Consider the following 19,266-nt stretch of genomic DNA (forward strand, 5'->3'; position numbering starts at 1 on the left):
GAAATTATGTTTCGTACATTTTGCAAGAGTACATTGTGCATCTATGAAATCCACCAGGTAGAAGCACACGTGCTTTAAGTATTATGCTCAAATGGTATATAATTTTTGATTATTTTAGATAAAATGCATATATATTGATATTAAAGGAATTTTCTCCTCTTTTATCTATAGAATTTAATGTTGTTAATTGTTTTATAATTTTTACAGTAGTGAAAGGTCGAGAATCACCAGTTCATGCATCGATGAATTTTGTGATTTGTGAATCGATGTATGAGCACGTTGGCTTCTCTTTAAGCTGATTGTTTCCCTTGTGGTGTTGGACATCGAGGAGATTTGCCCTTCGTGGCGTTATTATCCGTTTTAATCCACGTATGTATTTTATCCCAATGGTTTTTCTAAACGGCAAATTGTTTCAATTTATGTTCCCAACTTGGAAAAATTGTCAGTTAAGATTTTTGAAAGTTGGAAAAATCCCGTGACCGATTTGCCGACTAGGTTACAAACATGTCACGTCCTCATTGATGATTTTCTATTTACTCGGGTTTAAAATCCTACGGAAAATGATTCATAGTTTTGTTAAGGCGAAGGTTTTATGTAATTTTTCGGTTTAAACATGATTTTCAAATTTTCATCAGTTCAATCTTTACTTAAAGCCTTTGCCCTCAAAAGGTGTTTTTCTCGGGCCCACCTTTTCCTTTTTTTTGATGAAATAGTTACATAAACATCACACATTGTACATCGATATATGTGATGTTCAGTTTTTATCTTGTACGCATATATTCATTGCTTAACAGTTAAGAACTAGCATATATGCAAGATTATCCGGATGTCTGGACTACATGTCGACATCCCATCTTTCTTTCGGGTGTTTACAGTTTGACTTGGCTGTTAATAATAATTAAATCACTTCAACGCATTGTATTGATGCAGACTTGCATTGTATATTCTAAGGCCTATGACACATGGCCTAGCAGTCTTGACTGAAGCATTTACCGAGATAAAAACAGTTGGTGGGTTGTTTCTTTGTCGAGAGGGACATGACAGATGGTGCAGTGTGTATCACCTGTCAGTTTTGAAATTGAGTGTGGGTTGAAGAGACGACCCCTGAGGTGGTTTTGAAAGCGTTTTCCTGGAATGGTTATGTAGTATTCCATCAGCCAGCACCTATCTGTTTTGCTCCTAACTAGGCGTAAACCATTTGTACTTTTTTTAAAAAATCTTTATCTTGACGGTTTCTCAATTTTAAGTCCAAATTATTGAAATGTCCTTTTTTTTTCTTTTTCCCACAATCAACTTTTTTCGTTCTATTCTTTAAATTCACTAATTTCGTGGTCCGCTTGACCAATTAATATATTACAATTAATTAAGGTTTTTAGTTGAGATATAAAAGTAAATGGCACGAGCAGGATTCGAACCCACTATCTTCAGCTAGATACGCCGCTGCTCTACCACTTGAGCTATAGTCACCTCGATCCACTCGGACATCAACTTCCTACCTCAACCCCACCTTTTTTCTTTCTTTTTTTCTATCAATAATTTAACAGGGACAGAAGTACTTGTCCTGCACTAATATACAATAGTAGAATATATTGTACTATAATTGACAATGGAAAACGAGACAACCAACAGCTATCAGCTGAAAAAAAAGTCACGTTAAACATTCTGGTCAAGACTGTTATGAGTGTCATAGCCTTAAAAGTTTTAAAGTAAATATTTCAATTAAGTTAATTAAGGTTTTTAGTTGAGATTAAAAAAAAAAAAAAAAAGGCAAAAAGGAGGGAAAATTCAAAAGGTGCAGTTGAGATAGGAAGTTAATGTCTAAGCGGATCGAGGTCACGATAGCTCAAGTGGTAGAGCAGCAGCGTATCTAGCCGAAGATCGTGGGTTCGAATCCTGCTCGTGCCATTGACTTTTTTTATCTCGACTAAAAACCTTAATTAATTGTAATATATTAATTGGTCAAGCGGACCACGAAATTAGTGAATTACAATTAAGGTTTTTCATGCCATTGTCACAAGCAAAAATTGATCAATCATTTTCAAATAATATGTTCAGTTAAGAACAGCTTTATGTCTAAATTTAACCTAATGGTGGCTCCAGACATGTGTATTCGCTGAATGCCGATTGCCGCCAATCATTTGCCAAGCCTCAATGTGTGAGTCGTCAACTTACTACCAATCGCGATGGACCACATTGAAACTGTCATTGCGGTATCTGTGGTTTGTGTAGTAGCTACAAACTCAGTCACAGAGAACTGTTGCCCTCTTCATTTTCAACTACGCATCGAAAAACCCCCATTTTTATGATTTGGAAGAGAAGCGTTCCAAATTATTGTACATGTCAAGGAACTCAAGACTGCTATGTTGGGCTAAAGGTAGCCATTCACGATTGCTCCTAGCAGTCCAAATGGAGTGACGCCGTTCCAAAAATCATGTCAATGGCAAATCTGAACTGGCGCGTCCAACTGTGCCGAATATTCGACCGGTCGAAACTCCATGGTGCATTCGTGAATGGAAAAACCTGTTGTGAATGGTGGAATGTTGGAGGGCTGGCTTGGTCATGAATGGGAAAACCCGCATTTTTTTTTGGCGCAGTCTCTGTCTTTCTGTCACTGAACAAACATCTCCATCGTACATTCTCAAAAAGCCAAAAACATTTATTCTTTATTGGCAATGACATCCAATCGAGATTTTATTGTTGAGGTGATTGAATTGTATGAAAGTTTACCATGTTTATGGAAAGTGGTGGACAATGATTACCATGATAGAAATAAAAGAAATTCGGTCCTCAACCAGTTGGTCGACCTTTTCAAAACAAAGGATACAAATGTAATGAGAGATGAGGTATTGATAACCCCTAAGCGCTGAGCAGAAATCGTAGTATAGAACTTCTTGTTAGTATAGAAGTTCTTCGCAGTTCATCCCTGTAGCGAGAAATTGTAATATCGTAATGTGGCCTTTTTTTTTTTTTTTTTTTTTTGAAAAAATAGTGTCATGAGGGGATTCGAATCCACGACATTCGGCTAAATATGCTGCTGCGCTCGTGACTTTGATAGTTCGATCCACTCGGACACCGACTCCCCATCTCAACCTACAACCTTTCGAATTTTCCCTCTTTTTGCCAGTTTTTGGTGTCCCGAGAGGATCAAAGTCACGATAGCTTAAGTGGTAGAGCATCTGAAGTCCATGGATTCAAATCCCGCTTGTGTCACTGACTTTTTCATTTTAACCAAAACCTTACAAAAAAGGATTAATTAATTGAAAGAAGTAATTTGGTCAATAGAACACTAAATATAATGAATGAATAGGATGTTTCATCAATCCTTAAATAGTTCCTCCAATCAGCGGGTTCAAGGGAAAGATCTTTCATCAAATTGATGTGCGTATTACGGCTTCTGTTCAGGAGCTACTTCTTACACCATTTCCTCTTTGGTTTTTTGCTTTTAATATATAAACAAAAACAGCGTAGCACAAGTTTGGAGCGGTCGTAAATGCCCCCTCAAATTTCAGGCACTCCAAATGGAGCTATACTGCTTGGCGCGGTTCCATTTGGAACGATCGTGAATGGCCACATTAAATTATTCAGTAGAACGATATATGTTCTTTCATTAATACACGGGTACTACTTAGGAATCGTTTACTAATGAAAAATAAATAGAAGTATATACTTACTGTTGATTGACAATTATAGTTGATATATGAACAGTTGATGCACCGAATGTGTGGATGCCTTGAGTTCGGCTACTTAACATATATTTGCACTCTAAAGCTGACAAGGAATCTGACAATTAGCCAAGCAAGGCTAGAATTGAATATTGTTGCTCGAAGAATAATTGCACATTTGTCCCCAGTAGTCGGTATTTGGTGAACCTTTGCTCAGCATATGGCGAATCCCACATGTCTGGAGCCACCTTAAGATGTAAATTATTTATCTCGCCAAAGTTCATAATCAAGAGTATAGAAGTTAAAGTAGTGTGTTATGTTTCTTTTTGCATAGTCTTCTTTTATTTTTGGATATTTGTCTTAATGATAAGAGTTGATTCTTAATGATAGGTATACTAGTAGAACTAACTCATGTTGGACCAGCATTGGGCCACTTATTGGGACCGTCTTCACTCAAGGGTTTTTTTAACTGCTCGGCATCAAGAGCGGTTATTTGCGCCATGCCATCTTTGTTCCTCATTCAGTTTCTCACTAAAGATGGCGCAATGCCGAAATGCGTTTGAGTAGTTCTACAAACCTGCAATTGAAGACAGACCCACTAAGTGATCCAATGCTGGTTTAGTGTGCCTATGTTTAGCAATTTTCAACCGTTTCATCTCTTAGGGCAAACTTTACTTTCCTTTTATCAATCACAATTGAGACTTTTGAAATAGTTGGTTCGGAGGAAAGTCTAAACTTTCCATATTTTATTGTTGGCTATTTACATAGTTTAAGTTGGATTTAAGTACTTTAGGTCGGCTATTTTTGTTTATTGTGGTTAACTTCACTTCACTTGTTAAATTAGTTTTCCAGGTTTATTTTTTGACATATGAGAGTCATCCTCAGAAACTAAATCTGATTGTCTTCCGTGACGGCTAATTTGGCTGTCCTGACAGCAAGATCGTTACCACAAATGTCAGTCGTGGTGTCTACACGTACAAGACTTACTCTTCTAGTATTCTTCTCTGATATCCCGGGGAATAACAGTACCTTTGCAAATTGTAGTAATTTCCGATCTTCCTTCCATTAATGGCAGTAAACCACTTGCTGAATTGTTGGCTAATTCCTCACTTCAGAACAAAAACCATTTCATTATCACTGGGTTTGATCAGAGGTAATAAGCCAAGACAGTGAGTTAGAAAGATCAATATTGAAAAATGATCAGGAAGATCAACTTACAGCTTTACCTAACAGACCTTGAAATCTCAATTTAAGAGCACCATTTGGTTTATTTAAATTGCTGTTCAGGTCTTAAATTTTGCTAATGTCCAGTCTTGATCCCTTAAACCTTGCAAATACCTAATTTGACGATGTAAAAAACTTTATTATCAGTCAATTAATTAAGGTTTTCAGTTGAGATAAAAAAAGTCAATGGCACGAGCGGGATTCGAACCCACGATCTTCGGTTTGATATGCCGCTGGTCAAGTAGTCACGATAGCTCAAGTGGTAGAGCAGCGGCGTATCAAGCCGAAGATCGTGGGTTCGAATCCCGCTCGTGCCATTGACTTTTTTATCTCAACTGAAAACTTAATTAAATGTATGATATTAATTGGTCAAGCAGACCACAAAACTAGTGAATTTATTATCATTCTTTTAACTTGTAAATTTTGGAAACAACTTTCCATTCTTCAACTTATTTGAACAAATTTTAATTTTGTGTTTTGACTATGCTCAGATAAGAAGTCTCTTTAGGAAGAAAAATCCACAGATTTCAGAGACAAAACAAAGTTATCTACAATAGTTAGGCTGTCTCTATAGGTGGCCATTCACAATTGCTCCAAATGGGACTGTGCCGAGCCGTATAGTTCCATTTGGCTTGCCTAAAATTTGAGGAGCACTCATGACCGCTCCACAGCCAGTTGCTCTGATCTAATCAACTAGTTAGTTAATCACTTCCTCAAAATGGATGATTTCTTGTACTACATTACTTTTGCGTATATATAAAAAGCGAAAAACTGAAGAGGAAATTGCAGAAGTGGAAATGGTGTAAGAAGTGGCTCCTGAATAGAAGCCATAATACCCATATCAATTTGATGAAATATCTTTCCTTTGAACCCGCTGTTTGGAGGAACTATTTAAGGATGGACGAAACGTCCTATGTATGTTTACTCCAGCTCCTTGATTAGAAAACAAAAGAGAGTCATGAGAGAAAGCATCACTCCATATGAAAGGTTGGCTGATGATTTCTCGCTACAGAGATGAATTTTTGTTTATTTCTATCGTGGTAATCATTGTCCACTATTTTCCATATCCATGGTAAACTTTTATACAATTCAATCACTCAACAATAAAATCTCAATTTGGATGTCATTGCCAATAAAGAACAAACGCTTTTGACTTTTGAGAATGTACGGCAGATATTTAGTCAATGACAGAAAGAAAGGGACTGCACAAAAACTAAAGATGGTGAAAGGTCAAAACATTTCGTGACAAACTAAAACAGACAGTCGGACACGGTTTGGCTTCTCCGCCACCTTCAGTGCTGGGTTTTTTCAAGATATAGTTAGATTGAGGTATTAACCCAGCACTGAATATAAGAGGCTGAAGTGTGCCTAATAGACTAAAACTACAAAGTCAGACTAAATGATCGGAAATGACCAAACCGCATGTTCATCACCCTTTGAAATAGACATTATAAGTGTCTAATAAGTACGTCAGAGATCAATGGGCAGTTTTATAAGAATATTTAGGCTTAGCTGTATGTTCTTCATTTTCCTGTTTCTTTCTTTTCCTCTATGCTCTCTCTTGACAGCTGAAAGGAAAGTTAAATATAAACTTGTAAGCCATCTTGTAATAAACGAGAATATTAGATAAGTTTGATAAAAAATGAATGAAATGAAAAGCAAGATTAAATATGAGGAATCATGTTGAGGTTCGCTGGGGTTGATCATCCTCAATTTATGGGTTGATTCATGCCCTGTTAGCAATTATTTTCATTATTGCATATCACCCACAAAATCAGAAAAAATGTACTTCCCTCAAATTTATAAATTAAGATTGTAAATTGTTCATTTTATTTCAACTAAATTATATAGAAACTTGTTTACAGAATGAAGCAAATCGTAGTTAACCAAACGGTGAAAATCCCTGACGGCGTGAGTTGCCATGTCAAGTCACGTCTTGTGACTGTAAAAGGGCCGAGGGGCACCCTTAAAAGGACCTTCAGGCATCTCGCACTTGACATTCACATGTTGAGCCCCAAAGTGCTCAAAGTTGAGAAGTGGTTTGGCACGAAGAAGGAGCTCGCAGCTGTCAGGACTGTCTGCTCCCACATAGAAAATATGATCAAGGGAGTCACCAGGGTAATTGTCGCTGAATATTGTTTTCGTAATATGCTAATTTGCTTCTAACTTGCCTCCTTTTTCTTCCCCATTCAGGGTTTCCTGTACAAAATGAGGGCTGTGTATGCTCATTTTCCCATCAACTGTGTAGTGACGGAGAACAACAGCCTTGTTGAGATAAGGAACTTCCTTGGTGAGAAATACATCAGAAAAGTCCGGATGGCACCTGGTGTCACTGTTACTAACTCAACAAAACAAAAGGATGAACTCATCATTGAAGGAAACAGCATAGAAGACGTTTCCAGATCAGGTCTGTTACGAAGAAATAATAATGTTAATTTATTTTGAACAATCTACTCATGGTTTGTTTTTATTTTCAGCTGCGCTCATCCAACAATCGACGACGGTCAAGAATAAAGATATTAGGAAATTCTTGGACGGCCTTTATGTTTCAGAAAAAACAACTGTCGTGCAGGATGAATAATAATCAATATACATCTTTTTAAATTAGTTTTTTCTTATTTTCTTGATCCTTAATAAATCCTGGATTTGAAACTTGACGATTTATTTTTATGTTTAGTATAAAAATTAGAAAAATGTTTCAATTAATTGATCTTTATGTAAGGTTGAGACAAAAAAAGTCAGTGCCATGAGCAGGGGAAGAACCCACGACCTTCAGCTAGATATGCCGCTACTCTACCACTTGAGCGATCATGACTTCACTCTACTTGGACACCAACTTTCCATCTCAACCCAACCTTTCGAATTTTCCCTCCTTTTTGCCATTTTTCAAATTTGATTGAATTTTGATTCTCAGCGACAAATGAAATGGCCACGGAGAGCTTTAGTGAAGAAATACTTCATTTAACTTAGTAAATTTATTAGATTTCGTGGTCCAATTGACCAAATAACATCTTTCCATTAATCAATCTTTACGTAAGTTATTGGTTGAGATCAAAAAAGTCAGTGCCACGAGCGGGATTTCAACTTTATCTCGTTTATCAATCATGTTAAAAATTGGTCAAAATATATAGAAAAACTTTCTTCTTGAAAAAAACAAAACAAAAAAACGTGTCCTACGAGCCTTTTACACCGAAAAAGGCACGAGGAGCCTTTTACATCGAAAAAGGCAATAAATTTGTTTCGATTTTTCCTACGAGCCTTTTTAACATCTAAAAAAAAATAATTTTTTTCGTTTTTCTTGAAAATAACGTAAAAAAACGTGTAGTACAAGCCTTTTACATCTAAAAAGACAATACATTTTTTTCTATTTTTTTGTTTTTTTCTTGAAAAAACGTGTCCTACTAGCCTTTTACATCGAAAAAAACAATTTTTTTTTCGTTTTTTTGCAGTTTTCTTGAAAATAACGTAAAAAAATCATGTCTTACGATGGTTTTACATCGAAAAAACAATTAAAAAATTTTCGTTTTGGTTTGGTTTTTTTTCGTTTTTCTTGAAAAAAAAAAAAAATCGTAAAAAACGTGTCCTACGAGCCTTTTACATCGAAAAAGACAATAAATTTGTTTCGATTTTTTTTACGTGTCCTAAGAGCCCTTTACATCAAAAAATACAATACATTTTTTCGATTTTTTGCGTTTTTCTTGGGGGAAAAAAGTAAAAAAACGTGTCCTACGAGCCTTTTCTACTAGTCAACTTCGTAAAAGTATGTTTTTTTTGCCCGTTTTTCTATTTTGAACCAACGGTTGAGTCGAGAGTTGCGAATGAAACCTGTCGACTAGTTCAACTTTATCTCGTTTATCAATCATGTTAAAAATTGGTCAAAATATATAGAAAAATATTCTTGAAAAAAAAAAATCGTAAAAAAACGTGTCCTACGAGCCTTCTACACCGAAAAAGGCAATAAATTTGTTTCGATCTTTTTGGTTTTTTTTTAAAAAACTTGTCCGAGCTTTTTTAACATGGAAAAAATTTTCCAAAAAAAAAAAGTAAAAAAACGTGTAGTACGAGCCTTGTACATCTAAAAAGACAATAAATTTTTTTGGTTTTTTTTTTTTTTTTTTTTTTTTTTTTTTTTTTTTTTTTTTTTTTTAAACGTGTCCTACTAAGCCTTTTACATCGAAAAAAAACCAATAATTTTTTTAAGTTTTTTTTGTGGTTTTCTTGAAAATATCGTAAAAAATCGTGTCTTACGAGCGTTTTACATCGAAAAAAACAATAAAATTTTTTTCGTTTTTCTTGAAAAAAAAATTAAAAAAACGTCCTACGAGCCTTTTCCACCGAAAAAGACAATAAATTTGTTTCGATTTTTTTTTTTTTTTTTGAAAAAACGTCCTTTTAACTTCAAAAAACTTAATAAATTTTTTTTCGATTTTTTTGCGTTTTTCTTGGGGGAAAAAAAAGTAAAAAAACGTGTCCTACAATCCTTTTGGACTAGTCAACTTCGTAAAAGTATATTTTTTTGCCAGTTTTTCTATTTTGAACTCGAAAGCTTTGTTGAGTCGAGAGTTGCGAGTTAGCGAATGAAACCTGTCGACTAGTTCAACTTGATCTCGTGTATCAATCTTTTTAAAAATTGATCAAAATATATAAAAAAACTTTTTTCTTGGAAAAACAAACAAAACAAACGTGTCCTACTAGCCTTTTACGTCGAAAAAAACAATAATTTTTTTCCGGTTTTCTTGGAAATAACGTAAAAAATCTTGTCTTACGAGCGTTTTACATCGAAAAAACTACATTTTTTTCGTTTTTCTTGAAAAAACCCCCAAATTTGTTTAGATTTTTTTTTTTGACAAAACGTGTCCTACGAGCCCTTTACATCAAAAAATACAATAAACATTTTTTCGATTTTTTTGCGTTTTTCTGTAAAAAAGATGTCTAAAAAAATTCGTAAAAGTAAGTAGTATAGGTGACACTTGGGGCAGACAGGTTTTACCCCCTCCACCTTCCCTGCCTTGGCGTCAGGCGTGATAGTTTTTACCACCTCTTTTCCTCCTTCCAGACACCTCCACCACAAGTCGTCGGGGTCTGATAGGGCCTAGGAGTGACGTTCTTTTCAATTGTTTTTGACGACTGACGTCACTGATTTTTTCAATGAGTTTGGCGAGTGACGTCACTGATTTTTTTTCACCACTATGGTATTTGATGAGGGTTGTGGCTACCTTTTTTTCACCATATTGTGTCATGGGTTAAGAAAAACTGCAGGTTTGAAAAATATATATATTATTTATAATTAAATGAATTCAATTTCGGGTCGACTTTGTATACTAGTGACATTTTCGTTGTGTTTCGCCGTACGAAGTTAACACGTCAGCGGTGATTATCTAATTGAAACGTTTCGGGAGGAATACTTTCGTTGAAGAAGAGTCTCCGATGTACGTAGGTCCGAAGTATTCAAGGTCGGCGACAATGGCATCGCCGTATTTCGTTGGGATTTTGACCAAACCCTTCACCTCCTAAGTGAATCCTACATTTAAATCGGAAATTTTTCTAATTCTTTTTCGAGCGGTGATTTGGTTGAGAGCACGTACGAGTTTCATAGAGTACATCTGTGAACATTTGTACAAAATAAATAAAGTTATGTATTCATATGTATTACCTTGTGTTATTTGGACGATCTCCTTCAGCGAACGCCTACGACGAAATGCATTATATTATCAAACGTAGACTAGCATGTTCCTGCACGTCTAATCCCTGTTGTGAAGAGAGTATCGAAGACCTGCAATGAATTGGAACTTGCAGTTATGGAATTATTCACAGGGAATATAATTGATGCATATGAGTCAAGCTGCCCTGTTAAGGTCCCAAAAAGTGAACCACCTTAGTGGAATGCAGAACTGGGCAAACTAAAGAAAGAAACCAGGAAAGCGTTCAACAAAGTTAGACTAGCAAGTAACTAGGGAAAATTTAAAAGGCTACTTACTTCAAATAACCATGCCATCCGCAGGGCGAAAAGAGAAAACTTTCGCAAATTCTGCGGAGAAATCTCCTCAGTATCTACAGCAGCTAGACTGCACAATGCACTAGCAAAGGACAGATCAGGCATAAACTCTGCCTTAACAAAATGCAGAAGGCAATTACACAGAAGACACGAAACAAAAAGCAATGCTCCTTCTAAGTACACATTTTCCAGGTAGTACTATGACATCTCCCCAGAAAATGTGAGAGTAGATAATCCCAAGAAAGAAAATTGGAAGAAAGCAGCTGAAATAATCACAGAGAAGAAAATCCTATGGGCGATTAACACTTTCAGCCCTTACAAAGCACCGGGAACGGATGGGATCGTTCCCATCCTGCTACAAAAAGGAACGGATATAATTACTCCAACATTGCTGCGAATATATAGAAGTAGCTTAGCACTAGGTTACATACCACGGATACGGCTTAGGGCAAAGGTGGTTTTTATACCAAAAATGGGGAAAAGAGACCCTACATTAACTAAATTCTACAGACCAATTAGTTTAACATCCTTTCTATTAAAGACCCTTGAAAAGCTGATAGACAACCGTATAAGCACTGGTAAACAAACCTCTCCATTACTGTCAGCATGCATACAGAGCACGAAGATCAACAGAAACTGCAATGTACCAGCTAACCAGTGACCTAAAGGAAACACTGGAAACAAAGGAAATAGCAATCCTCGATATTGAGGGAGCTTTCGACAATGCATCTCATGTATCAATGACGGCCTCCCTGGGGAAAAACCACGTGACTAAACCACATCTAGATGGATTGGAGAACTGCTAAGAACCAGAATAGCTGAAACAAACATAGGAACAGACACTATAGAGGATAGTGTCCACACAACAAAAGGATGTCCTCAAGGAGGGATACTATCACTTCTTCTATGGAGCCTAACAGTTGATGAACTGCTCGAAACCCTGGACCGTTCAGGAATAAAATGTCAGGGATATGCGTATGACATAGTCCTGACTGCCAGGGGAAAATTCGAGGAAACTCTCTGCGATATAATCCAAGAGGTAGTAAAAATCCCTGAAGAATGGTGTAAAAGCGCTGGCTTAGGGATCAATCCCAATAAAGCAACTATAGTCACTTTTACACGGAAAAGGAACCTTGATAATATGAGGCGAATATCACTCAATAACACCGTGATAGAAATCAAAAATGAAGTCAAATATCTGGCCATCACACTAGATAAAACACTAACATTTAAGAAACACATCATCTCTACCATCACGAAGGCGATATGAACTTTGATGATGTGCAGAAGAATAGCAGGAAGAAACTGGGGATGCAGACCGGAAACCCTGTTATGGATGTACACCATGATAGTAAGACCTTTACTTACATACGGAGCTATAGCCTGGGCTGATAAAGCAGAAATCCTACAATTAGCATGAAAAAAATACTAGGATTAATTCCCTACATCTCATGGTAGTAAGGACAGCGCAGAAAAACCATTATCAACTTTAACAAAGTGAAACCTTCAACAGGAATAAAACTGAAATGGAGAGATAGCAATAACAGGATGTTTGAATTTAACCAAAACTTCCGAATAAACCTGGGTACCAAAAAAGAATGGGAAAGAGAGGGAAATAACTCCTTTAAAAATGGCACCATCCTCTGGTACCCTGATGGATCTATAACACAAGAAGGTACGGAGGCAGGAGTATTTGGACCTGGAACCAAATCCTCAGAACCCATGGGAAAATACACCAGTATCTTCCAAGCTGAGATTCATGAAAACGAAAGATGTACCCGATTCAACCTAAGTAAAGGGTACAAAAACAAGAATACAGCTATCATGTCAGATAGCCAAGCAGCCATCAAAGCACTAAGCTCAAATATCGTTTGTTCAAGGGTGGTGCTGAACTGCAAAACCAAACTAAACATACTAGGTACGCAGAATAAAGTCAGCCTCTGCTGGGTCCCAGGACACATGGGAGTAGAAGGCAACGAGAAAGCGGACACCTTTCAAGAAAAGGGGCTGGTACATCGCTGATAGGACCTGAACCCTCTGTGGCACAGGAACCCACACTATTAACGAGTATCTCAGACAGCAGGACAAAAAAAAAATGAGGGAACTTTGGAATTAACTCATTGGACACAGACAATCCAAGAATCTTCTAACCAATTTTGGTAGGAAAGAAATCACAGAATGTGTCAAAGGAAGCAGGAACAGACTGCGAATCCTAACAGAACACTACAGATTAAATGGACACTTAAAGAAAATTGGAACATTCCAAGATGGCACATGCAGATTCTGCAAAGAGGCAGAAGAGACACCAACACATTTAGAGCTACACTAGCCCGCAGGAGGAAATGTTTTGGGATGTATAATTTGACCACAGAAGAGCTTCAACCACTAAAACCGGTCCTATTAATCACATTTCTTGATGAAATAGGAATCACCGATATGCTTGAGGCAGAGAACGGGGGCTACAATAGCTCTTGAAGGGCGCAGTATATTACACCCCAAATAGTACATCTACATCTACATCCCTGTTGTGTGTGTGATTTCTTTATAAATACTCTTTTTGGATTGATCGAGGTTAAAGTCCATTATACTCCCGGTTGTGAATTATTTTTTGTTATTATTCATCAAATAAAATAAAACGAAGACATTAAACTATGTATCTCTCTTTGTTTGTAAAGCCTCCTCACTACGGCAAAGTGGAGATACGACGAGGAGGAGATTTGAAATAATTTTCATACAACAATTTTGGTTTGTGGGTTTTTTACGACCTCGCCAGGGACCGTCCAATCGCTCAAATTTTTTCCAATTGCTCGAGTGTTGAACCACCACGCCAGTGACCATACATTCATACTTTCATACCGTTATATTGAAAATTACTTCAAACCCACAAAAACATAAAATATTTTCTACTTAAAAAAAAATTGAAAACTTTTCCAGAAAAAAAATACTATATTGAAAACACCGTTTAATTTAAAACAAAAAAACCGTCTATAGGTACAAAATATAAGAGAAAAAATTTGCTTTAAAAATTGCCTTCTTATTAAAATTATATTTTCTTTAAAAAAAAATGCCTTCTTATTAAAAAAAATTCGTCTGTGCGCTAAATGTTATTTTAATATCTCTAATCAATTATTTACAAATATCCAATTAGACAAGGCGTATGCGCGAAAATGAGTACACATCTTTGGCTTGTTTAATATGGAGTAAACTATGTGTCCCTTCTTGCGCTGGTGTCAAAATTCCAATTTGTGGACAGCCAAATCTTCGAGGTCTATTTCATTATCGGTGAAATATAAGAGAAACCTCTTCTTTTGTAAGCCTTTAAGAAAAATCTTTTCATATCTATCAAGATGATGACGTAAAATCATATCTAATTGGTAATCCATCTCCCCATTTTATTTCATAGAAATATCAATGTAACCAACGATTTACTTGAAGACTGGACTCGTTTTGCGCACATTCCTCTGGCGGTTTGAAAACCCAATGTTGACTAAAATAGTGGTCAAGATATACAATCGATCATTCTTTTACAATATATGCATTCGTGTTGTCCACAAAGCATTGAATTTCTACAACACATGCTTTGTTCGAACTCACGGTAGCACATGAATCGAAATGTTCTGGCTTTTGGAATTTATACCATTCTACGAACGATGTTGGAGAGAGGATTATATTCTAGTATTCTATCATGTATTATGAGACAATAAGCGGTGGTATCAGAAGGAAACGGTTTATTAGCTTCGAATTCGAGTCTCTCATCTACCTGACCAGTTTTTATGGATTCGGATTGTTTGGAACAATCAATTACTACAATAGGAGCTTCATCTCTGAGATAGTGACAGTAAAGGAAAGGGATTAGGCTCAGAGTAGTAATTTTTTTTGAAAGCTTGCATACATATAGTATAACATCCATATTGGTTATTAGTGTGTAGAGATTAGAGATTAGTGACCGTTAATCGATAGTTATTCAGATATCGGTCGGGTGTTATGTGAGTTTCAGAAAAACATTTTCTTCGTGCCAACGTTTCGATCTTTTATTGAGATCATCTTCAGGGCCTGGGATTTACAAACAATGTTTACATTTAACAAATTCATTTAGGATGTGGAAAAGTGAATTTATACAATACAAAATATATTTTATATTCAAACAAAGTATTTCTACTCACTCAAAGTGTTTGTCTTCTGTGTAATTGTGCCATCCTTCCTTGCCTAGCTTTCAAAAATTATAAAACAATCCAAACACTTTTTTCCAAAGTTAAAGATCCCACACCAAGAACAAATTCTTGCTTATTTTCTAGTTTATTTTTGTTTTTATCTTTTTTTTTTTTAATAAGAATCAAAATGAAATGAAGTTTTAAGGGCGTGATTTTGTACTTGTTTTATAAATCCAAACGAAATAGATTTTTTTTTAAACACAATTTATTAATCTACTGGTATTCAAATAAGCATAACCTTTTTATTAATTTATTTTTTATATCGATGTCGAGATTAAAAATGAAAAGACTAATTTGTGTAACTTTCAATAAACAGTTAAGGATTAAAATGTAGCTTAATTTATACTAGGTTGGCTAAATGCTGTAAGTTGTATTATGTGTGCTTTTCTTCTTTTTTAGGGATAATTTAGATCTTCTAACACAAAATAGATCAGATTTATTATGTTTTTGACTAAAAACGGGCCTTGGTATTTCTTTTGTTTATTTCAAATTAATATTTTGCGCCTTTTTTGAGATGTGATAAGCTTTTAACATGATCCAATTACCGTCTATACATATACCCAACTTTCTATTTCTAGTGTAATAAAATGCATGTCTCTCGTGTGCCCTTTTCAAATTTTTTATGGCACATTCCCAAATTTGTCTAGTTTATTTATCTTTTTCATCATTGGACTTAACTTGTTCCCATTTTATTTCCAGAGGTGTATTTCAATTACGCCCCAAAAATATTTCTACAAGAGATATTTTAGTAGATTCATTGATACAATTGTTTAGATTTGCGGTAATCCAGGCTACATAATCATCCCAATTCTAAAGGATCATAGTTAACCGAGCAGTTCACTCGTATAGCATTTGTTAAATTAGCAACATATCTTTCCGCCGTGTTTCCCTGCGACCGATAAGCCGTCTTGGCCTTCTTTTATACTGTTCCTAAGCCGTTGCCGGCTCTTTGAATGAACGAGCAGCAAACTGGCGCGCTTTCTCCCGGAGTGAGTAGCGGTGTTCCGTAATCTGTGGCACTTTTACTTTTAATTACTGCTCTTATGTGAGCCTCGCATTTAGCTGTACCAGCCTGATGCTCATGATTTTTACCAAGGTGCAAACAATTTATGCACCTGAGGGCATCTGACTTACACTCCTTCGTGTCGTGAGGCTCAGCGCACTGGCCACAATGTCCTTTTTTGGGCATGTCGAGGCTATATGGCCGTAACTTTGGCACCGGTAACACCTGGTGACATTTATACAATCCTTTACGTTACAGGACTGATAGTCAAGGTATACCTTGCCGGTGTTTAATATTTTCTTCCGAGCCTCCGCAGGGAATTCCGCAACCCATGATACGAAGGTGGATGTTTGCCTCGACCCACTTCCATATTTAACCGTGTATAAGGGCTTGATGTCACTGGCACTTTGTTGCAGGAAGTCATTGTTGGCTAAAAGTTCTTTGAGTTCTTCTCTGCTCGTGGTCTTTTGGACTCGAAGGATGAGTAATCTTGGGTTTCTTTTACCCATAGATCGCGGCTTCAGTCCTGACTCGGAGAGCAAGTTGATGACCGTTGTCCTGTCCGTTTCCGGTTCCAGTTTGATGGCTACTCCTCCCTTAGCCGTGGCTCTAGGGTTGAGGAGATTCTTTACTTTTTCCATCAACTCGCTGGTCTCGATTCCTTCAAGGATGTCTACGAGAACCAGCTCGCTTTGTTCAGTCATTGCCTTGTCAATTTCTATGGCTGCCCGACCTGCTTTTTTAGCTTTATTGGTAGGGTCATTGATCTTATTTTTCCTGGAGGCCACAGCACTCCAGGTCTCAGTTTCTGGTGTTTCTTTTTGCTGTTCTTGTGGGTTCTTATTTTTCACTTTCTTCCACGGTGTTGATTCTGTGGTTTCTTTGTTGTCAATCTTTATCTTATCCTGTCTAAGGGGCCAGAACTGCAGTAACCTTACTTTCTCCTTCGTTAGCAGAAAGCTGGGCATTATGAATACAAACTTTTTGGATTATGCCCCAAAACATGTCAACCCTTTCGCTCACAAACTGCGCAGCCGGTTTAGGGCACTTACTCTTGGGGTCGATCAAGTACTGATTAATTTCAGTACACAGTCCAAGTGCGTCTGAGCACGTTTTTTCATGCCTAGTGATCAGGGGGTCCGTCTGAACACCAGATACAAAAGGCGCATCATTATTCCTGAAGTCTTCCATTTAGGCTGTCTACAATTGACACTCACGAATGCTGATAGAAGATGAGACGAATTAAAAAAAACGATGGGGAGGGAGAAGGATGTCAAACAGATAATATTTAAATGAAGAAGAATGAAAGCAGTAAAGATAGAGGGGCACGAAAAAAGATGTCAACAGATGACAAATGAAATGAAGAAAGGTGAAAAAACACGAAGTGGGAAGGGGAGGGGCAAATGATGTCAAAATGGAATGACAATTTAAATGAAAAATAAATCAGTAGAAATAAAGGGGCAGGAAAATGGATGTCAATAGATGACAATCGAAATGAAGGGAAAGGATGAAGAATGAAATAACAGAGAATGAAGAACAAAATGATCGTGAAGAGGAGGGAATGAAGATGCCTATAAGAAGTGAAGACAAAAATGAAATAAATAATGAAGTGATAAATGGCAAGGGGAGGGACAAAATATGTCAGGAAGAAGAAAATTACAGAAAAGATGCCAAAATAGGGTGAAGATGCCAACAAGAATTAAAAATAAATATGAAGTAAAGAATGAAAGTGACAGAGGGGAAGAAGAGAGACAAAAGAAGTCAAACAAGAAGATGCCAACAAAAGATGACAAAGGATGCCATATCTGGCGGGAAAGTAAACGGAAGTGAACCGACAACGACGAGAGCCACGTGTCCAATTCGAATAGGTGGATTCGATAAATTTATAACTGAATAAATATTTATAACTGAAAATCTGTTCGATAGAATTTGTTCAAACTTCACACAGCTCCGTAAGACAAAGTCTCCCACACGATGACAAATTTTCACGATTACTCGCCAGGTTGTTCACCGATTGAGTGACACTTTCTCATACGCGTACTAATACTTACTTGAAACATGCAAAAACATGATAACATGCACACAACACATACCTGTATATGACTGCCAATTTTCAAAGTAAAAGTCCTTCATGAAACCACTCAAAAGTGGATTGGGGCTTGGGCTGAGGAGCGGTGGGGAGCGATATTCACACTACCGCTGGGCAAAAATGTAATACCGTAAAAGTTTTAAAACAATTTCTCTTTTTTGATCTATGGTCGGAATGGCCCAAACAAATTTGGAAAAACTATCTACTGCCACGAACAAACAAAGAATTTTTATTTATGGTTTTTGTTAATTTGCAAAAGTCAATATAGATTTTGGGACTGCATAAATCCGTATTTTGCAAAACTACTTGTTTTATATTCTGCGCATAATTTACAACGTTTACTTGATTCAATAATGGCCTTTTTAAAATAAGGAAAGTGAAATGGTTACTGATTTTTTGTAAGGTCTTCGTAATTCCTCTTTTATTGTTCCTCTGGGACTAATCATGAAATTTCAATCCCAACATTGTAACTATGGAATAAATTGAAATGTGACAGTTATATATACAATCTATTTTCATGGAATACTACAACCAACAGTCGCAAATAGAAAATACTTCTCCTATTGAAATTCTGAGAATCCATCCGATAATAGCAATTGAACCAACCACAAACCACCAAGAGTCTTGTTCGGTGCGTAGAATAGTATTCATCTCTTTGTCATGAGAAAAATCGCACACTTTTGGTTATGAGTGATATGTTTAATTTTAGTGATAGCTAGTTTGTCCAAGACTTCAAAGTACAAAAAATAATCTTTAAGTATACGAAAAACAAATAAAACAAGTGAGGTGAATCGATGGTTTGCTGGACAGACAATACAGTTGAGGGTGTTCATAATTTGAGAAAAATTATTCCTCTATACCAGCCACCTCCTAACTACCACCTAAAAATATCGTCAAAACAAGCACCAAGACTCCGGTAATATGTGTATAGGTGTGGATTGGCAGAAACCAGACTATGCAGAACGACCCCTTTTCTAATCTAATCTACATTCAAATAAAATAACTACAGTTAAAAAGATATACTTTTACTTGATTACATTTTTATTTATATATTGATTTATTTTTTTGTCATGTGACTAAAA

General features: G+C 36.4%; 1 protein-coding gene across 1 annotated transcript; it reads left to right on the forward strand.

Annotated features, from left to right (window-relative positions):
• The first annotated feature begins 253 nt into the window (after positions 1 to 253).
• LOC106667755 (60S ribosomal protein L9) lies at positions 254 to 7,494 on the forward strand. The gene is made up of 4 exons (XM_014395899.2): positions 254 to 369; positions 6,752 to 7,004; positions 7,080 to 7,293; positions 7,364 to 7,494. The coding sequence occupies exons 2-4, from the start codon at positions 6,753 to 6,755 to the stop codon at positions 7,465 to 7,467; spliced, it is 570 nt and encodes a 189-aa protein (XP_014251385.1). The 5' UTR covers positions 254 to 369; position 6,752; the 3' UTR covers positions 7,468 to 7,494.
• The last annotated feature ends 11,772 nt before the right edge of the window (positions 7,495 to 19,266 follow it).

This window comes from Cimex lectularius, unplaced genomic scaffold, assembly GCF_000648675.2.
Source record: "Cimex lectularius strain Harlan isolate CLEC.00 unplaced genomic scaffold, Clec_2.1 scaffold101, whole genome shotgun sequence".
Classification (NCBI taxonomy): domain Eukaryota; kingdom Metazoa; phylum Arthropoda; class Insecta; order Hemiptera; family Cimicidae; genus Cimex; species Cimex lectularius.